At 43.0% G+C, this 21,719-nt stretch overlaps 2 protein-coding genes across 8 annotated transcripts in view; one reads left to right on the top strand and one right to left on the bottom strand.

The window, feature by feature from the left end:
- C10H11orf65 (chromosome 10 C11orf65 homolog) overlaps window positions 1-21,719 on the top strand; it is a 99,698-nt gene that overhangs the window by 41,894 nt on the left and 36,085 nt on the right. For 3 of the 7 annotated variants that reach the window (XM_078339388.1, XM_078339384.1, XM_078339385.1), the window contains 3 exons: window positions 4,597-4,647; window positions 5,510-5,565; window positions 8,347-8,631. The exons of 1 other annotated variant lie outside the window; for it this stretch is intronic. In XM_078339388.1, coding sequence (XP_078195514.1) covers window positions 4,597-4,647; window positions 5,510-5,565; window positions 8,347-8,501 — 262 coding nt within the window. In that variant the 3' untranslated portion in view covers window positions 8,502-8,631. Of the gene's footprint in view, window positions 1-4,596; window positions 4,648-5,509; window positions 5,566-8,346; window positions 8,765-10,175; window positions 10,430-21,719 lie in introns of those variants that run through there. 3 more of the 7 variants (XM_078339387.1, XM_035264452.3, XM_078339389.1) reach the window with 3 other exon arrangements.
- Window positions 16,442-17,874, bottom strand: LOC128929052 (uncharacterized). Its single transcript, XM_054241512.2, has 2 exons — window positions 17,542-17,874; window positions 16,442-16,915 (listed from the first exon to the last, which is right to left on the bottom strand). The coding sequence occupies exons 1-2, from the start codon at window positions 17,797-17,799 to the stop codon at window positions 16,442-16,444; spliced, it is 732 nt and encodes a 243-aa protein (XP_054097487.2). The 5' UTR covers window positions 17,800-17,874.

Below are 21,719 nucleotides of genomic sequence, written 5' to 3'. Positions count from 1 at the left end.
TGCCGTGTGATCCAGCAGCTCCACTCCTAGATATATACCCAAGAGAGGGGGAAACACATGTCCACACAAAAACCTGTGCATAAATGTTCATAGCAGCATTAGTCATAATAGCAAAAAAGCAGAAACACCTCAGATGTCCATTAGCTGATGAATGGATAAATGAAATATGGTAGATCTATACAATAGAATATTATTCCACAATTAAAATAAATGGGCCGGGCATGGTAGCTCATGCCTGTAGTCCTGGCACTTTGAGAAGCCAGGGTGAGCAGATAGCTTGAGTCCAGGAGTTTGAGACTAGCCTGGGAAACATAGTGATACCCCATCTCTAGAAAAGATAAAAAAATTCTCCAGGCCTGATGGTACACTATTGTAGTCCCAGCTATTCAGGAATCTGAGGTGGGAGGATCTCTTGAGCCCAGGAGATAGATGCTTCAGTGAGCTATGATCACACCACTGCACCCCAGCCTGAGTGACAGAGCAAGACCCTGTCAAAAAAAAAAAAAAAAAAGGCCAAGTGTAGTAGCTGACACCTGTAATCCCAGCACTTTGGGAGGCTGAGGCAGGTGGATCACGAGGTCAAGAGATCGAGACCATCCTGGTCAACATGGTGAAACCCCATCTCTACTAAAAATACAAAAAATTAGCTGGGCATGGTGGCGCGTGCCTGTAATCCCAGCTACTCGGGAAGCTGAGGCAGGAGAATTGCCTGAACCCAGGAGGCGGAGGTGGTGGTGAGCCGAGATCGCGCTATTGCACTCCAGCCTGGGTAAGGAGAGCAAAACTTCGTCTAAAAAAAAAGAAATGAAATTCTGATCTATGCCATAACGTTGATAAATCTGTTGAAAGAAGCTAGTCACAAAGGATCATGTGTTATTTTATTTATATGAAATGCCCAGAATAGGCAAACCTATAGAGACAGAAAGTAGATTAGTAGTTTCCTGGGGCTGGAGAGTTAACTAGGGGCGCGGGGGAAGGGGAGGTGGTGGCTGTGGAGTGCAGTGTTTCTTTTTGAGGCAATGAAAATGATTGAAAATTCATCGTGGGCTGGGCACAGTGGCTCATGCCTGTAATCCCAACACTTTGGGACACCGACGGGGTGGAAGGCCTGACGTCAGGAATTCAAGACCAGCCTGACCAACATGGTGAAACGTCTCTACTAAAAATACAAAAATTAGTCGGGTGTGGTGGCAGCCATCTGTAATCCCAGCTACTTGGGTGCCTGAGGCAGGAGAATAACTTGAACCTGGGAGGTGGAGGTTTCAGTGAGCTGAGATTGCACCATTGTACTCCAGCCTGGGCAACAAGAGTGAAACTCCATCTCAAAAAAAAAGAAGAAATAAAGTCCATTGTGGTGGTGGATGTACAACTCTGTGGATATACTAAAAGCCACTGAATATTATACTTTAAATGGGGAATTATGTGATATATGAATTCTGCCTCAATAAAGCTGCTTCAGATGTTTGATATTTACTCTATGGATGAAGAGGCAGAAAAATTTAAATGAAGATGGTGTAAGTAAAGAAATGTAAGAAAACAGAAGAAATCAGTAAACGTGAGATAAGAAAACGGGGTAGGAAAAATCAAGGTAATGGTCATTGAACAATAGAACATGAAGAAAAGACGCCAGAGGAAGCAGAGGAGAGAATAATGGTGCAAGGAGAGATACATGAAGAAAAAGGGGGAAGAATGATAACGAGCAAAGGAAAATCAAAACAGAAACAAAAGAATAAGGAAGATACTGATGAGAAGGATAGACTGGAAAAGATAAAAAGTAAAAGGCTAAGTATCCATAGAAGGTGCTTTAAAGAGATTGCTATGATTCAGTAACTCCAAGATTTTGTACAGACCCGAGTCTTGAGATTCCCTGTAGACAGCACTGTAGTTTCTGGGACACTAAACAAATGCAGATGGTAATAATGATGTAAGAAATGACAGCCAAACAAAGGCATTGCAATGCCTTGCTTTTACGTTTCTTCCTAAGTAAAAATTGCTGGGTGGAGAAGAGAGGGAAGAAAAGGAAAGAGAGGTCAGGGACCTCTAATTTTGAATTAGTTTCCAAGGACTAGATAGAGAATTTTCTGAAATCCTGCTCTGCCTTTCTCTTGTACAACTAGTTGGCTGGTTCAAGCAAAGGGCCGGCAAACAAGCACAAAAAATTGATACTAAATACTCTATATTCTATAATTACTGGAATATAAAAAGAATAAAACCATTGAGTTCTAAGGAAAGAAAAAATAGGCATCTCAGTGTACATAAGACTTTCCCTCCTCTCCGCTAAGTGATAGTAGGTGAAGAGTCTTAATGGCTTCCCTTTGTTGTGGGGCGGGGGGCGGAGGGGGGAAGAATAAACCTGTGAGACGTGAAGTGATTTCTTCGTAGCATATACTCTACATGGAATGAGATGGATATACCTAGCTTTCAGATGATAAGAGTAACTGAAAATTTTCATTTTTAAAATGCAAAGACCTTGTTTTCAAGTTATGTATAACTTCTATCAGTTTATTTTCTAAGTTGAGGATAATCATAATTTCTTACCAACATGGGCTCTTAGCAAGATTTTACATTGAGCCTTGAACAATACAAATTTTAGATGAAATTTCAAGTGTGGTTATCTGGGTATATCTCAGTTGCACTACTTGGCCATGGCACTGATTATCTCAGTAAGATCAAATTAGGCATAAGCCCCTTCTTCCCAGTGCATTTATCGTCTCCACAGTCTGCTTCCTTGGTTGACCTTTGTAGACCTCTAGATATTTTGTAACTGGCTTGGTGATACCTTGTTTGATGTAAATTTAAAAGTCTGACATTTGTACCCTCTAGAGAATTGGTCATCCCCAATTCCTTGGAAAGTATCCTTCAAGGTCTATGGAGATTTTTCTATAACTGGACAATTAGAATGCCATAAATTCCTTGAAAACTGTTATTTAGTGATAACAACCAGTTTTTCCCCAAAGGCTTTTGTGCTAGTCCATTACGACTACTGATGCTCTCCTGAGATGAAGCCGTGTGCATCTTCAGATGCATACTGCAACTATTAACTGAACACTGTTATTATCATTTGGAAGAACATATAGAGCCATTTTCACTTGTGGATTCAAACACACTAATGAATCCAGAGCTATGTTGCTCCAGATGTTTACAACCTAGAACAATCCCCACACCACCATCATGAAGTTATGCACAGTTCCATAGGACAGCTACCGTGGCTGTTGCTGCCATTCATCCTAATGGATATTCAGATGTTCCTCTTCCAGGATCATCATGTTTTTCAAACACCAAGTTAACTTTGACATGCCTATTAAGCAATCAGCAACTAGGAAATATTAAATACTTTCCTGATATTCTGTTGGTGAGAGCTCTGTGCCTATGTTTGTTACAGATCGTTTCTATATCTGAAGCTGCTCCTTTGATTTCTAAGATATGTAGTTTTGTGACCTCTCTGGCTAGGGACTTTTTCTGAGCTCTTAAAGTGTTAAATTTGTAATTTATGGAGATTCATTATAGATTCCACACACATTTTATTTTGTAATTATTGTCTAAAAATATCTACAAATTTCTTAGTGAGAAAGGTCAGCTCTGTGATATAAACAGCTTGGTTATGCTATCATCAGATTTGCTTTTATTTGTAAAACTTAGATTTCTTATCAGTTACTGCTGGTGTATTCTTTATGAGAAGTTCTTTTTAAAATAATGGAATAAAATTCATGTGCTAATTTTAGATAAAGCAGGGACAGTAATGGGCCCTAACTATGGCATATGTTTGTGCCCCAGATTGTCAGGGCTTAGCACACTATCGATCAGGGTCTCTTATCTTGGTTCCTTGAAGGTGGAATGAAAGTCTTTCCTTATATAAATTCAAGCAAGCAGGGTGAGTCTTCATAGTGCTCCTGAGCAACCACTTGAAAGCACAAAGTCTGCTAAAATTTAAGGTCAAGCCAAACTGAATTGCCTACTGAGAGACTGTGGAAGGATTTTATACCATTTGCTCTTCTCCTGAACCCTTTCATTTAAGTCACCCAGCAGTATCCTATTTAAGGCCACTGAAGAAGGTTCACAAGGCAACAAGAGGGAGCAGTAGTGAGAAGGTGCCATATTCAGGCACAACATCTTATTGTAATTAAATACTGTTGGACAAGCCAGGTGCAGTGGCTCATGCCTGTAATCCCAGCACTTTGGGAGGCCAAGGTAGGTGGATCACTTGAGCCCAGGAGTTCAAGACCAGTCTGGGCAAAATAGCGAGACCCCATCTACAAAACGTTAAAAAGTTAGCCAGGTGTGGTGGCATGCATCTGTAGTCACACCTACTCAGGAGGCGGAGGCAGGAGGATCAGATCACTTGAGCCCATGAGTTTGAGACTGTAGTGAGCCATTATGGCACCAGTGCACTGCAGCCTGGGCGACAGAGCTAGACCTTGTCTCTATAAAAATAAGTCATAAATACTGTTGGAAGTATATACTTTCCTACTACAAAAAACTTCAGGAGCATAGAGTTGACAGGGGTAAAAATAATTCAAATGGAATAAATAATTAGAAAATGACAGTGTTTTCTGAATTACATGACAATTCTAATTCTCCACATCCTCTCTGTGCCAGCTCCTTTCAGCACCTATTGGGACCAAATCCTGACCTGACTTTTTGGTTAAGGTGGGTGTAGTTGTACAGGTGGTTTGGAAAAGTGGGATACAGAGGTTAAGGTGAAATAAGTCTTAGGAAACATGCCTCTTGGTGCTTTCCCTCATCCTCACAGAACATCATACCTTGTCCATCTCTATTCCTCCTCTTCTCAGGCAACTCTGGTCTCTCTATTTCAGTCTCTGTTCAGGGAGCTGAAGTGACAGCCACATTTGCCATCCCTGCAGTTATGTCATATGTGGTCTGGACACTGCAGAGACAGCGCTGCTGCTCTAATGAGCTCAGAAAGTAGACACTTTAAATTTCCCTTCATATATCAGAGACAGTGGGTCTGGCAATCCAGAACCAAGGAGAAAGTTTTTGTTGCTGTTTCCTCATGACTTTTCCATCTGACAGTTTTCTGTCCATGCTTTAATTGAAACGTTATTAACTAACATCTCAGAAAATACTCAGATGAGGACAAGATCCTGCAGGAATTAAATAGGATAAAATGAGGAGACATGCTACAGGGAGGCAAAAGGACACTAAGTATGGCAGATGGTGGGCACCATTTTCATACCTCCTTTAACTCCTTGTCCTGGAGGTTCTTAGCTGGATGTGAGCTACTAGGAGGTTGGAAAGTCATAATAATTAAACATGGAGGCTAGTGATGATGGGTACCATTTTTATGCTTCCTTCAACTCCTTCTCCTGGAGATTCTTAGCTGGATGTGAGCTATGAGGAGGCAGGAAAATCTTGAGAATTAAACATGGAGGCTAGTGAAGATGCCATTATTAATCTAAGATTTCTCAAAAGAAAGTGTAATTTTAGAAGTAGTCTAAGTATGTACTAATGAACTGATTTAATTTAATGAATGCTCATATAATGTACGTAGGTACATTACCAGCTGGAAGGAAATTGCTACAAGCAACTCTTCAGCTAACTTCAAAGGTAGGCAATTTTTAGCAGTAGTTTATGGGAAATTCTCATGAACAAAAAATACATTCCACACACATATTTCTAGGCATTTAACATTTCAGTAATCTGCACGGTATATAAATTTAGATGCATTTGTCAAGTCATTTTTATCTTTGTATGTAAGATTGTTATTTGGGAATAGAAGGTTGAATAAAGTGGTTTTTTATTTTTATTTATTTAATTTTTTTGAGATGGAGTTTCACTCTTGTTGCCCAGGCTGGAGTGCAATGGCGCGATCTCGGCTCACCGCAACCTCCGCCTCCTGGGTTCAGGCAATTCTCCTGCCTCAGCCTCCTGAGTATCTGGGATTACAGGCACATGCCACCATGCCCAGCTAATTTTTTGTATTTTTAGTAGAGACAGGGTTTCACCATGCTGACCAGGATGGTCTCGATCTCTTGACCTCGTGATCCACCTGTCTCGGCCTCCCAAAGTGCTGGGATTACAGGCTTGAGCCACCGCGCCCGACCAAAATGGTTTTTAAAATATGAATCCTTTGTTAAAAGTTACTGGTCAGGTACAGTGGCTCACACCTGTAATTATAGCACTTCAGGAGGCTGAGGCAGATGGATCACTTAGGGTCAGGGTTTGAGACCAGCCTAGCCAACATGGTGAAACCTCAACTCTACTAAAAATACAAAAATTAGTTGGACGTGGTGGCAGACACCTGTAGTCCCAGATACTTAGGAGGCTGGGACAGGAGAATCACTTGAACAGGGAGGCTGAGGTTGCAGTGAGCCGAGATTGCCCTACTACGCTCCAGTCTGGGTGACAGAGTGAGATTCCATCTCAAAAAAAAAAAAAAAGTTACTTATGGTTTTAGTAATGATTTTTCATGAGCAGACTTCACTTGGCAAAATAAATGCCTCAAAATGTTGAAAATAGTTTCTAGGTTCTATGCCACTATTGTTCTGCCAGTAGTTAGCAGTACTGATACACTGAAAGTGAAAGCCATCATGTTAAAGAAGAGTGTCATCAGAGCCCAGAAATCCCAGTAATTTTAACATAGCCAAAGCCCAGTTCTTGCATACCCTGAGTGTATAAATTCTGTCCTACTAGCAGATAGGAGAAGCAGTAAGCAGAGAGGTTAGAACTATGGAGGGTTTTTGTTTGTTTGTTTGTTTGTTTGTTTGTTTGTTTGTTTTGAGACAGGGTCTCACTCTTTTGCCCAGGCTGGAGTGCAGTGGCCTGAATCTCAGTTCACTGCAGCCTCCACCTCCCAGGCTCAAGCATGTCTCCCACCTCGGCCTCCTGAGTAGCTGAGACCATAGGCATACACCACCATGCCCAGCTAATTTTTGTCAAGGCGGCATTTCACCAAGTTGCCTAGGCTGGTCTTGAACTCCAGACTCAAGTGAGCCGCCCATCTTGGCCTCCCAAAGGATTGTGGAGTCTTGATTCAGACTGCCTGGGTTTGATTTCTGGCTCCACTCTTTACTGGCTATATGATCTTGGGCAAGTTACTAGCTCAATTTTCTTATCAGCAAAGTAAGAATAACAGTAGTACCTGGCACATAGGTTGTGAGATAATAAGAGATAATACATGCACAGAGCTTAGAATAGTGCCTATCTCATAATGCATACTCCATAAATATGAGCTATCATTAGCATTAACCGATCCTCCTATTTCCAGCTCATTGCCACCCACTCAGCCCAAGTTGCCTTTGCTTCTCTGCAGGCTTCTGCAGTAGCCTCCACACCAATGCTTCTTCGTTCCCTACTCTGCACAATAGATAGTGATCTTTTACAAATTTAAATTGGCACACAGACCAGTGCAGTGGTTTATGCCTATAATCTCAGCACTTTGGGAGGCCAAGTTTGGAGGATCACTTGAGGCCAAGAGTTCAAGACCAGCCTGGGCAACTTAGAGAGACTCTCACTCTATAAAAAATAAAATGTCTGCAGGGCATGGTGGCATGCACCTGTAGACCGCTACTTGGGAAGCTGAGGCGGGAGAATCATTTGAGCTCAGGAGGTGGAGGCTGTGCGATCGTGCTACTGCACTCCAGCCTGGGCAACAGAGTGAGACCCTGTCTCAAAAAAAAAAAAAAAAAAAAGGAAACAATATAAATGACTGAGTTAAGAGCAATTACTGTCAAAAAAAAGGAAAGATACAGGATAGTAGTTGGAAGGAGCATAAGAGCAAGTGAAGATTATTTTAAGTAGTGGATATATGCATAACTGAAGACAGTGAAGTGACACACTGAAGATGTTGGCATTGGAGAAGAGGAGAATGTATGTCACTTCTTCAAGAAGCAAGATAAATCCAGAGCAGATTTAGAAACGTGAGCTCTGGAGAGGAAAAGGGCATCTCTTCCTTGTGAAGGAAGAAGTTAGCTAATAGTTAATTACAGAGCACTAACCTAATGCCGGACGCTCTGCTAAGTTCTTTACATATACTGTCACATTTAATTCTTGCAGGAATATGATGATGTAGGTGCGGTTATTATCCTCATTTTACAGATGAGAACACTAAGACTTAGGTTAAATAATTTGTCTCAAATAACACAGCTAGTTATTAATAGATCAGACCTAAAACCCAGGTCCTGCAGAGCCTTTTGTAGGGATGGACAGTGATATGTGGGAGTGAAACTGGGATGAACTCAGAAATTTGGGACATTTCTGGTTTCAGATGAAGATACTTCCTTTAAGAGTGATGAAAGGGAATGTGGAACAGACCAGCACATAGTAGCATTTTGAATGAGCATCTTATTTCATCTGGAATATTTCTAATCATTTGTCATTTATCTTTAGGATTCAGGTTTGATCAAACACAGCAAAACATATATGACTGTGGAGGAGATGTATCAGAGATGCAAATGGGAACACCAGATGATACTTACTATGAAAATGTTTATCGAGAACCAAATGTAACTAGATTAACGCCTGATTCTACTTATGGACTATAAAGTACTTTATTTCTTCTCAGCTATAGGCCTTTGTGCCCTGCATCCATCAGTAACAGCCAAGAGATAATATATTCTGACTGGAATGACTTGTGTATCTATTCTGGGCACAGAATCCAGCTCAGTTAAGTAAGGAAGGTTGAGCAGAAATAGAACATTGGACTGCATACAATGGCCGTGACAAATAAAGAAATTATTCCTAGTATTCTGAGAAACTGTAGTATTCTAACAGTCACACTTAAGTAAAGATACTATATTTAGGTGCAGAAACATCAAACTGATTATTTTGAGTGTTTGAGATGTTTAGTGTATTCATGTAAGGTAGAACTCCCGGCCCCTTTAACCCATGTGCAAATGTGCCTTGCTTCTTCCTCCCTTTCTCACTTACATCCTCTCATCACTCCATTTTTTTCTTCACTGAACCTTCTTTCCTCTTCTTGCTTCTCTGCCTGCTTACTCATCCTAGCTGTCTTTGCAATTCTCAGTTTCTCTCACACTTACTGCCTATTTTATGTCATAGTTATTTCTTTCCTTCTTTTATAATGTTCTTTATCTTTCCTTGTTTACGTATTTCTCTTTACTTGCTTTCATCAATGTTGCCCTTTTCTTTTTCCATTTTCCTTTCTAGATCATTCCCATAATCTCAGTATTTTGGGGCCTACAATTTGCCTTCACTACTCTGCATGCAATACAACTTTTTGGATTCACATTCCCTTGCTTCCGGGTCAGAGCAGTGAATTCGTTTTCTGTCACTGCATAATAAGTTGTCTCAAGATGTAGCAGCTTAAGGCAGCAAACAGTTATTATCTCAGACAGTTTCTGAGGGGCAGGAAACTGGGAGTGCTTTAGCTGGGTGGCTCTGGCTTAAAGTCTGTCAGGAAGTTGCAATAAAGATTTTTACCTGGGTTGCAGTCATCTGAAAGCTTGACTGGGCTGGGAGAATCTGCCTCCAAGATGGCACACTTTGATGGTTGTTGGCAGGAGGCCTCAATTCCTTGATACATAGACCTCCCCATAGGTTAGTTTGAGTGGTCTCATAACATGGCTGAGCAAGCAACCTGAGAGAGAGAGAGAGAGACAGAGAGAGAGAGAGAGACAGAGACAGAGAGAGAGAGAGACAGAGAGAGACAGAGAGACAGAGAGAGAGAGGGACCTAGTCTGAGGCCGCACACCATCACTTCTGCCTTATTCTATTAATTAGAAATGCATTAAGTCCAGCCTACACTCATGGAGAGTAGCTATTATCTTTATTAAGCTATATCTCTTAAAAGGAAGACTATCAAATAATTTGTGAATATATTTAAAATTACTGCAAAGAGAAAAGGAACAATCTTAGTCTTTCCTTTCAAAACAAACCAGAAGATATTGGTACAGGTAGTTTATTTAGGAGATGATCTCAGAAATCACAAATTAAAAGAGAGAGTGACACAGGGAAGGGAGGAAAGCCAAAAAAATTTTGTGTTAAGAATGGGTTATTGTTGTGGGTATACAGGTCTCAGTTTGCTAGGAATGCTCTGAGGAACCATATAGAATGCACTTTAGAATTTTCCCACTAATGGACAGAGAAACCAGATATTTATCTACCAGCATGAGGAGCCAAACATTACCATGCAGCAATTATACCTCTAGGTTCAGTGGAATAAGAATAAGTCTCCTTATTCTTATTGTGATCTCCAGGGGAACCATTCCCTCCCTCACTGGATATAAGGAGGATACAGGCCTCAGTCCTGCTGAGCCCCAACTTGAAGGAACGAGAAGTGCAAATTCCCAAGGGATCACATCTCTGCCTTGAGTGACGTACCACAGGTATACTATAGTCAGCCAATCTTATTCCATCCCTTGGTTCTTGGACCCATGTTTTTAAGCTATTTGGACAGCACCGTATAATGGTCATTGGTTCAATGTGTATATCATGTCCTGGAGGAAAATGCTCCAACCTAGCTGCATGTCATACTCAAGCTAGAACCTTAGGTTACTCCTTCACAGGCCAACTTAGCATTCTAATAGTTTCTAGATCGTGTGGCATATGATAGGACTAGTGTTTTCCATGGTCATATACTCACTTTTCAAATCCCTTTACTATAACATTGGTCCCCTTATCAGAAAGCCCATAATGGGGTCCCATAATATACCTAAGGACCTATAAAATCATGCATTTCATAGGTCCTTAGGTAGTGGTTCTGGTAGGGCCATCATGGGCAAGAAAGGTAAATCCATGCCTGGACCAAGTAGCAATCCCTATTAAGAATAAATTACTGCAGTGTCCAAACCAGAATGGGTCTGATATAATCATGGTGTCACCAAACAACGGGTTTGTCTTTTCAAATGATGGTGCCATATCAAGGCCCAGTGTCATTCAGCAGTGGAAGTAGCTAGTTTTTGTGAGAAAAGACCCGTGATTTGGGGCCCTTGGCTTCCATCCTTGCCATCGTGACTCTTCTGTTGATGAGCTAATTGCATAAGCACCAGGGTGGCCAAGAGCATGTTGGCTGGCCTTCAGTGCCAAAGTCACCTTATTCTTCTGGTTGTTCATTGTCTCTTCTGAAGTGGATGCTCTCTGGTAGGCTCTGGTAAAGTGATATGTGAAGGTCCACACCTTGTAAGTCAATCCTTATGACACTTCCCAGATTTCCTTGTCTCTGATCTGATTTTGCCTTTTTTAAGTAAGTACCTGACTATTTGCCACTGCCCAGGAATCCATGTGCATCTCTACTTAAGGCTGCTTCTCTCTCAATAAGAAGTGAATGACGAAGTCTAGTGCTCAAAACTTTGCCCACTAGGATTTTCCCTTACCAGTGTTCTTTAGGGCTATACTTAAGTGGGGCTGTAGTGAGGGATCAATCCAGTTTTAGCTTGAGCCAACTCATTCATGAACAAGGCCCAAGTTCATAGGGAACATCTCTGCCTTGAGTGTCGTACCATAGGTGTACCATAGTCAGTATCATCAGTGTGGGCTGAGAGAGAAGCATTTGTGCAACTGAATTAGGTGATATGGAGATCAGGGCTACTTGCTGTGTAACTTATTGTTCTTTTCCAATCTGCTGGAGATAATTCCCAAATGTCTCATGTAATGGGTATCTGCTTTGCCTGCTAGATCTGATTATTCACAGCAAATAACCTTCCCCCATGAAATCTGTCAAATATTGCCCCTTTTTGAGAGGTTACATCCATGACTCTTCACTCTCCAAGACATTCCATATAACATTTATTACCAAGTCCTGCTTGAGGAGTAAGAAAGTAAAGCAGCTGGCCTGTGTTCCCTTCTCCTTGTCAAGGGAATCTCTAGGTACAGACTAATGTTATTTGTCCTCATGTAGAAGTCTTAGTAGGCTGACCCTGAGTAAGGGTCACTCAGATAAACCCAGGAGCTATGGATTTCTGAGGGATGGCTTCCTGAAGAATGTTATGTAACCTATACAATTCCCTGGGGTATCAAATTGAGATGTTTTATGATTTAAACGTCCCTGCTCTGTGTAATGCAAACCCATAAAACCTTAACTGGAGACCTAATCTGTTATTCTAGGCCAGATAATGCAGGTTCATTTGGCTGAAGCTCCACAGCCCACCCTTGCTGTCCCAGACTTTTCTCTGCTTTGTCTGAGCCTCGATTTCCTATATCATTGAAATTACTTGTAACACTTCAAACCGGGTAAAATATTTGTGTGAAGATGACATGGCAGTCCAATCTTTTGTTACTTCACATATTAATATCACCACACAAATACCTTCTGAATTCATGTACTTCGTCTGTGCTGTCACAAACATAGACCATACCACCATCATCTTTTGCTAACTGGTTTCTTTGACTCAGGTCTTGTTTTCTACACCACAGCCAAAGTGATCTTTCTAAATAAAAACGTATTTAATTTCCTTCACTTAAAATACTTCAATGCTATCTCATGGCAGCCAGGTTAAATCCAAACTTTTAAATATAGTTACAATATCCTTCATGTTTGATATGGTTTGGATTTCTGTCCCTGCCCAAATCTCATGTAATTGTAATCCCCAGTGTTGGAGGAGAAGCCTGAAGGTGATTGCATCATGGGAGTGGATTTCCCACTTGCTGTTCTTGTGATAGTGATTTCTCACGAGATCGGGTTGTTTTAAAAGTGTGTAGCACATCCCCTTTGCCCTCTTCCTCCTGCTCCAGCCAAGTAGGACATGCCTCCTTCCCCCCATCTTCTGCCATGATCATACGTTTCCCGTGGCCTCCTTAGCCATTCTCCCTGTGCAGCCTATGAAACCTGAGCCAATTAAACCTCTTTTCTTTATAGATTACCCAGTCTCAGGTAGCTGTTGATGTTTAGTGCTATAAATTTCCCTCTAGACGCTGCTTTAAATGTGTCCCAGAGATTCTGGTACGTTGTGTCTTCATTCTTACTGGTTTAGAATATCTATATTTCTGCCTTCATTTCATTATTGATTCAGTAGTCATTCAGGAGCAAGTTGTTCAGTTTCCATGAGGTTGTGCGGTTAAAAAGAGAAGTTTATATTGAATATTCATGCTCTAGGGAATATTTTGGGTAGTTTTTAAATGACCTAACATTATGATCTCCTAACAAGGTTAACAACTACACAGAATCAGGTTTTGACACTGTCAATTGAAGGACATTTTTTGTTTCTAAAACTTATTTCTTAGAATACTATTTATGGAATTTGTGTAAAATATACAATGTTTCTACTTGTAAGAGTCACCTGCACCCATTATGACTGCTAAACATAAAAACAGAAAATAACAAGTGTTGATAAGGATATTGAGAAATTGGAACCCTTGTGCACTGATGGTGGAGTTGTAAAATGGGTCAGCCATTGTGGAAAACAGTATGGTGGTTCCTTAAAAAGTTAAAAATAGAATGACCATATGATCCAACAATTCCATTTCCAGGTAAAAAAGCAGAGTTCTGAAGACATATTTTTATACCCATGTAAATAGTGACATACATTATTCACAATAGTCAAAAGGTAGAGACAACTCTAGTATCCATGGATGAATGAATAGATAAACAAAATACATATATACGGTATATACACACACACAGTGGAATATTATTCAGCCTTAAAAAGGAAGGAAATTCTGCAATACATTATAATACAGACAAACCTTGAGGACATTATGCTAAGTGACATAAGCTAGTCACAAAGAGACAAATACTGCATGATCCTGCTTATATAAGGTACAGTACCTTGAATGTCAAATTCAGAGACACAAAGTGGAACAGTGGCGCCCAGAGGCTGGATGAAGGCAGGAAGGGGGAGTTGTTGAATGGGTATAGAATTTTAGTTTGGTAAGGTTAAAGGAGTGCTTGAGGTTGGTTGCATAATACTGGAAATGCATTTTATTACTACTGAACTATATACTTAAAATGGTAAATGTTATTCTGTGTGTTTACTTTCTTTTTTTTTTTTTTAAGTGACTCACCATTAGTAGTATGCCAGCCGTGAACACACTTATGGCAAGAACTGTAAGCAAGATCATGACCACTTCTCTCCTGTATGTTTCTGTCCCAGTATGGGATTGTAACCGGGTTTTTTCTTGGGTGTTGGTGAGGCACGGCTCCCCTGTGAGAATGCTGTGGGTTCTTGGTCTCCGATTTCTTAAGAGTAAGCGATGGGACCACTGCAGGTGCGCCGTACACTCGTAAAAGTAAATATTGGATCCAAGAAGTGTTGCAGAAAGATGATTTTATTTAGGTAGAGAAAAGAAGAAAAGGAGAAGAAGAGAAAGACTTCTATGAAGAGTGTGGAAGGGGATTCCAGAGGGGAATTCTGGCAAGGTGTGTGGATATGGACTTTTATCCTGGGAGGAGCCCCCACTTTCTCCAAGACCCTGGGCCATTGAAAGGAGTTCCTTTGAACTTCCGCTGGAGTGATTGACTTTTAGTTTCTTCCCATGCCCATGAAATTCAAACATAAACCATTAAATCTCCCAGATGGAGAGAGACGGCAGGGGGGCATGGCGCTGGGAAATTCTTGCCCTTAAAACTACGCCCCCTTGTGGACCTGGAAAGAGAACACATTCTCTCGTTCCCCCCTCTGAACAGGAAAATTCAACTTTGGTTGGAATAGGGGCGTTGATCCTCTTTACTTCCTGCCGAAATGGGGCATAGAAGGGGCCCTGCAGTTGAGGTTTCCTCCAGAGGGGAGCCTTTCAGGGGTGCAGGTTGATCTACAGGTCCACAATAGAGCTCATGAGCCAAGGACATCTGGGGTTCTAGTGGCAGGATTAATTGTGACCTTACGACTTTTTAATTGTGACTTTTCTACAAGAAATGAATATGACAAGGTGGTTAAAGATGAGAGGCCCAGAGGCCAACAAATATAGAATGGTTATAAACGAGCCTAGGAGAGAACCGAGCCAGGTTCTTGAAGGTCTCTAGCCCTGTGTTTGATTGATTCCTGAGTTCTATATTCAAAACAACACTTAACTGGTTTACAAAATAGCAGCATTTTTCCTAGAAAGAAACAAGTTTCCCTCTCTGTTGTTAGCAGATTCGGGGCCCTTTTATTTTTAAACCTACAGCAGCTAAAGAGTTAAGTTGGTTTGCAGAGAGAGCTGCTTTTTGCAAAGAGAATTAGCAACGTTTTTTGTTATTAATTAGCTCCTGAGATGACTGACTGAATCTGAATAGAGGTAGTAGCTTTTCTAATAACAGCACCAAAGTTTTTATTATTTGAGGAATAGCAAAGTTGAGGGTTCTGGTTCTGTTAATGCCAGGAAAAATTAGACTTATAAGGGGTTACGCCTCTGAAGATCTTGTTGGAAAAGCAGTAGATCTTCTAATGGCTCGTAGGTGTACAAAGGAATATCTCCTTGAACTTCAGGCTGTGGAGTGGAGGGTCTATGACTTTCCTCAGGAGGTATCCAAGGCTTCAGCTGAGTGTGATGAATTTGTGAGTCAATCCCCACCACCTCAACTGCCGTTGGGGTAGACAGAATAACCAAAAATGGTCCTTCCCAAGATGAGCCTAGAGAGGGAGCGTCTGAGGGGAGAGATTTAACAAGCACCAAGTCTCCAGGGCAGAACAGCGCTTTCCCTTTTTCCCTGGGATGCCCTTCAGGCAAAATCTTGAGAACCTGTTGGTCCTTAGCCGCGGAGGTTCTATGTTTTATTAGCTCTGCTGTTGTTTTGTCTAATACAAGATCATTAGTAAGAAAGGGCCGTCCATAGAGCATCTCACAGGGACTGAGTCCTGTTTTCTGAAAAGAGTTTCGAGCTCTTAAGAGTGCTATTGGTATTAGAGAAGGCCACCTTGGCTTTCCTGTGCTGGTTTCTTTAGGTGTCTCCTAAGAATTTCATTTATCTTTGATACTTTCCCTGAGGACTGAGGCCTCCAAGCAGTGGAGATGATACTGTATCCCAGAGCGTTGGAAATTTCTTGGGTCACTGCAGCTTTAAGGCAGGACTCATCGCTTTGAAGACAGCAAGGGAGTCCAAATCTAGGATTATTTCGTTAATTAGGACTTTTATTACTTCTTGGACTTTCTCTGTTTTACAGGGGAAAGCCTCAACCCAGTTTGTGTAAGTACCACACATACTAGCAGATATTGATATCCACGAGAATTAGGCATATGGGTAAAGTCCCTTTGCCAGTCCCCACCTGGGTAATGTCCAGCTCATTGTTCCTCAGGGGGAGCTTGCGATGTGCCAAAGGATTATTTTTTTTGACATACTTTACATCCGTTGACTATTTGTTGGCCAGCCCTGAAGAGACCTTTGTCTGTAAATATAGATTTGGCCATCTGATGTGTATTCTCTAAACCCATATGGAAGGTTTGATGCAGAGCTTTAAGCTGGCAGCAGGTAGAAGCACCTTTCGCTCCTCAGTGGCTAACCCTCCTGAGGGAAGAAGATTGTGTCCCTGGGAGATTGCCCACTCTACCTCTTCTGATGAGTTTTGAGGTCTAGTTCCCTGGAGTGGGATCTTCCATATGAAAGGTCCTTTCATAAATGCTTGTCTAGCTGCCCTTTGGCCTCTAGGTCAGCCTGGCGATTGCCCTCGGCTGCCTTCTCATCTCCTTTCTGGTGATCCCGACAGTGTAAGGCTGCTGCCTCTTTTGGTTCTTGGACAGCTTGTAATAAGTCTAAAATTTTCTTGTGGTATTTAATGGGAGTTCCTGCTGAGGTTAGGGACTCTCTTTTCTTCCATATAGCAGCATGGGCATGCAAAACCAGGTAAGCGTATCTGGAATCTGTGTATATGTTGACTTTCTTTCCTTTTCCTAATTTTAGAGCTTGGGTGAGGGCTATCAGTTCTGCCAGCTGGGCACTAACACCAGGTGAAAGGGAATTGCTTTCAAGCACTGTTTGATCACTGAGTACTGCATATCCTGCTTTTTGAACTCCATTTTCCACAGAGGAACTTACATCATTGTAAAGGTTAAGGTCACAGTTGGCTAGAGGAGTATCTAAGAGGTCCTCTTGTTATATCGGACTGAGCACAGAAAGTCAACACCAGAACAAAAGTATGCCAAATTGCAGGGTTTATTGCCAGCGACCACGGAGGACTCACGTCTCTCCAACCCGTGGCAGAGAAAGAAGGGTGACAAGACCTTTTTATACCGATAAAATCACCTTGGGGGTGAGGGGAGAGGATGGGGTGAGGGGCTTCAGACATTCCGAAGGCCAGTGGATTCAAATCACCTTCTGGGCGGAGATGAGGGTGAGGGGGTTCCGGACATTTCGAGGGCCAGGGGACTATTTGACATTCTGATTGTTATTTAAGGGGTTCACAGATGCTGAGATTAGCATTCGTTTACACACCGTCTGGGTAGGGGTGGGATCCGTAGATTTTTATTTACTTGGCGCCAGATGGAGTTATCTGGGGGTGCTTACTCTGGTAAACAAAGGCCAGCAATTCTGGCATTTACAGATAAGAGAAGGTATGCAGCTTTACCTCAATTTGCATCCTGCAAATGATCTAGCAGTGTATAGAAGCCAAGGTTAGCAGTCATTGTGAGGAGAATGGAAACAGCTTTGTTCTTTATAAAATGGCATTGTACAGGTTCTAACTCTAGGCCGGCTATATCACACTCTTAAGCGGCATAGTTCTGAGCTGTAATCTGCTGACAATCATGCTCTGCGTCTGCTGCTGTCTCAGGGAGGAAAGTAGCTGGGTTGAGGGCTGCACATGTATGCAGCTGAAGTACAGGCCCTTTGAGCATTAAGGCCTGATATTTGAGGAAACGATTGTCAGACAGCCGTAAGCCTCCTTTAGAGCCCAGAATTTCAGCTACATCATGTGAAGTCCATACAGTTAGATCTTTTTCTTGCACTATTTTAACTGCCTCTGAGACCAGCATAGCCACTGCAGCTACGACTCATAAGCAGTGTGGCCAGCCTTTTGCTACTGCATTAATTTCCTTACTTAGGTATGCCACTGGTTGTGGGGTGGCTCCCCGAGTCTGGGTGAGAACTCCCAGGGCCACTCCTGACTCCTCTGTAACATATAGGGAGAAGTTTCCTGTAGGAAGGCTTAGAGCTGGAGTCTGCAGTAGTGCCTACTCTGCTGTCGGGTCCCAGAGTACTAAATGGGTATTAGCTTTTTGGGTTTCCTTAATTAGAGTGCACAGAGGTTTTGCTATTTCACCATATCTGGGAATCCGTAATCGGCAAAAACCAGTTATTCCCAAGAATCCCTGTAACTGTTTTAAGGTCTTGGGATGGGGGAAGCCGAGCATGGTTGAAGCTGTCCCTTATCTAGGGCCCCAGTGCCCTTAGACAAGACCAGCCCTAGGTATTTTACCTCCTGCCTACAAAGCTGGGCCTACGGTTTGGAAACTTCATATCCACAGTCGGCAAGGAAGTTTAGGAGGTCCTGAGTGGCCTGCCGACACTGGCTTTCTGAGCTTTCAGCTAAAAGTAAGTTATCCAGATATTGAAGAACCTGAGTACCTGGATGTAAGAAACTACTAAGGTCCTGAGCTAGAGCCTGGCTGAACAGGTGGGGGCTGTTTCTAAAGCCCTGAGGTGATACTGTCCAGGTAAGCTGAGAACTCTGGTCTAAAGGGTCTTCAAAGGCAAATAGAATCAGGATTAGTGGTACACAGAAAAAGGTATCTCTAAGGTCCAGAACTGTAAACAATTGTGCCTTAGGATTCGGTACAGCTGAGTATAAAGGAATCACAGCTTCATTAATAAGTCTGAGATCCTGCAGCAGCCTCCATTGTCCATTATGTTTCTGCACTCCTAAAATTGGGGTATTACAAGGACTGTTACAGGACTTGAGCTTTTAGGTCCCTTACAATATCCTGTAGTCCCTTTCTGGCTTCTGGTCTTAGAGGGTACTGTCTTTGGTAAGGAAAACAGGTAGAATCCTTTAGCCTTATTTGAATTGGGCATGCATTCTTTGTCTGTCCAAATTGTCCGTCCTTTGCCCAAACTTCAGGATTAATCCCCTCTTGAAATAATGGGCAGCAGAGAGGGATTTCCTCCCTAATCAGGTTCATATAGATAATGGCTCCTGCTCTGGCCAGCAGGTCCCATCCTAGTAAGGGAGTGGGACTTTTTGGCACAGTGAGGAAGGCATGGGAGAAAAGTATATCTCCCCCGTTACAGCTTCGGGGCTGGGAGAAATATCGAGAGACTGCTCTTCCTAGGACTCCTGGACAGTTACAGACTTAGAGGACATCTGTCCAGGGCAGGAGAGTGAAAAAGAGAAGGCGACACCACTGCCCAGGAGGAGATCAACTTCCTGGCTCTCTCCGGTCACTGTTACCCTGGGCTCGTTGAGGGTGATGATTCGAGCTGGTGCTTGTCCCAGGCACCTTCAGTCCTGCCATTGGGTCATCTGCTTAGACACCTCAGGCCCTGAGAACCTTCGACCCCTGGGACAGTGTGTTTTCCAGTGATTCCCTTGGCACAGCGGGCATTGGTGGTGGTCCAGTCCTCTGGGGACGGTTTCGTATAACATGTCCCTTCAGACAGCACTGGTAACAAGCTTTGCCAGCCTGGTGGCTAATCTGAGCCTTTCCCTCATTTGAGCCTCTGGGGTCTGCTTGCCTGAAGGCCATAACTAAGGCTGCAGCCTTTTGCTGATCTCTCCTGATCCTTTCAGCCTGTTTCTCCTGGTCTCTGTTATGAAACACCGAGGTTGCCTGGTTCAGCAATGATTCTAGACTATGTTCTGGTCCCAAGGCCAGCTTCAGAAGCTTCCTCCTGATATCTACTGCTGACTGAGTAATAAACTTGTCCTTTAGTATTAACTGACCCTCAATATAGTGTGGCGACAGGGGAGTGTACTTTCTTAAAGCCTCTTGCAATCACTCAAGGAAAGCTGTTGGGTTTTCTTCCCTTCCTTGAGTTACGGTGGATAACGTTGCATAGTTCATGGGCTTCTTCCTAATTTGCCTCAATCCCTCAAGTATACAGGTCAGGAAATGCTTACGGCTCCAGTCACCCTATTCTGAATCTGGATCACAGTTAGGGTCTGTGCCAGGGACTGCCTGTGTACCTGTGGGTTATCTATCCTATTCCTTGGGCATTATTAGGTTGTGTACCTGACTAAGGTACCAAGTGTCCCCAAACTCTTGAATCGTTGCTAGAGCAGCCTCTTTTTCATTGCTGGTTAGGGTTTGATTAAGCAATAGCATGACATCCTTCCAGTCTAATTTGAAGGACTGACCCAGGCCCTGCAGCACATCTATGTACTTGTCTGGGTCATCTGAAAACTTTCCTAAGTCCACCTTAATTTGCTTTAAGTCAGAAAGTGAGAAGGGGGTGTACACCTTAGTTGGGCCAAATTCTCCTACCACTGCCTGTAGGGGGCAGAGTTTGGGCATCTGGGTAGCCTGAGATGTCCTTATCTTGGCCCTCCCTGGCTCCTACAGGAGCTGAGGAGCCCTGGTTGGCATTGGTGGAGGTAGTTGCCACAGAGATTCCCACATGTGGAAGTAGTCTTGAGGAGGGCTGAATAGGGTACGGAGCACTGGCCCAACAGAGATGAGGCTTATTCCTTAGGGAAAAGAAAAGTTGCACATTGGAGAGCTCAAACCATTTACTCTCGCTTTTACAGTACAGGTCTAATTGTGGAATAGGGTCATCATCTATACTTCCCTTTGGAGGCCAGGTTTTTCCACTTTAGCAGGGGGTATTTCGGCCACTCTGTTCGAAAGAGTGAGAAAGATGAGCTGCTTTTTCTTCAAAAGTTATGTGTCAAATTGGTCCCAATTTTCCAGTATACATTTTAATAGGGACTTGAGCTTGGGAATTGAAATTGAACACAAGGGATGCCCGAATCCCCAGTTAAAAAAATTACAACCGCTTCGACCTGAGGCATCCCCCAGGTAAAATGGGTACTGAAATGAAACGTCTTTCGGTCAGTACCCCAAAATTTCATGTGCCCAAGATGTGTGATCTGTCTTATCAGAGGGCCTTCCATGTACTGGATTCCAGTCACGACCTAACAGCATCATGGACTCACGCCACAGCCTGCAAGACCTCCAGTGACCACCATAGAGGCATGGAACAGAAGGAGCTATTGGGTTGGGTGGTAATCGTAGCAGCGAGCTCCGACAAGGCCAGTGAGGCTTAGGAGATGGGTACCGATATTTCCAGCAAAGGTCCAATTTTTGCAGGCCAGTTTACAAAGCTGCCCTAGAAGGGTAAGCTATTAGGGAGGGGACATTAGAGCACACAATTCAAAGAAGGCAGGCCGGGCCACTGTGGGCAGCCCCAGTTCCCATTTTGGCCTGTAAGGAGCGAAAGGCCTGGGGGCAGGGGGGAGCGTGCCCGCTCCACCCCACTGGTTTGCAAGCCCAACACCTGGCTGTGCCTGCCTACACCGTTCTACCCCTGGTACAAGCAGAGAGTGTTTGCTTGTCTCGCCTCCCAAAGTTGTTTTTTTTTTTTTTTTTTTTTTTTTGGCGAGCAAGAGAGAGGAGAAGAGAGGAGAGGAGAGGGGAGGGGAGGGGAGGGGTGGAGGGGAGGGGAGGGGAGGGGAGGGGGGTTGGGGGGAGGGGAGGGGAGAAATGTCAACTATATCACTTTCTAGGCCCAAAGAAAGAACATTCATATTTGCGTTTTTGTCAGAAGGCGATTAAGAAACGCTACTAGGATATTTAGACTGAGCTGCAGTGTTATCAGCCTGGTTGCACAGTAGGCTCCCTGGTTTACACTGTGTGGTCAGCTGCCTATCCTCAGAGGACTGGGAGCTTTATATAGGCAGACTATGCCCGCCTTGCTCACTGCTTTCTCCTTAGGAATGAGCCCCATGCCTGGCCTG

The sequence above is a fragment of the Callithrix jacchus genome, chromosome 10 (genome assembly GCF_049354715.1).
Source record: "Callithrix jacchus isolate 240 chromosome 10, calJac240_pri, whole genome shotgun sequence".
NCBI classification, from domain to species: domain Eukaryota; kingdom Metazoa; phylum Chordata; class Mammalia; order Primates; family Cebidae; genus Callithrix; species Callithrix jacchus.
Note: the sequence above shows the minus strand (reverse complement) of the source record. Positions and strands in the feature narration are given on the sequence as shown.

What these genes read in the sequence shown, in the direction of transcription:
- LOC128929052 (XM_054241512.2), bottom strand. Translation starts at nt 17,799, where the DNA reads ATGCTGGTCTCAGAGGCAGTTAAAATAGTGCAAGAAAAAGATCTAACT. An exon ending in AGATTACAGCTCAGAACTAT is followed by an intron (nt 16,916 to 17,541) that starts GCCGCTTAAGAG and finishes ATATAACAAGAG; the next exon opens with GACCTCTTAGATACTCCTCT.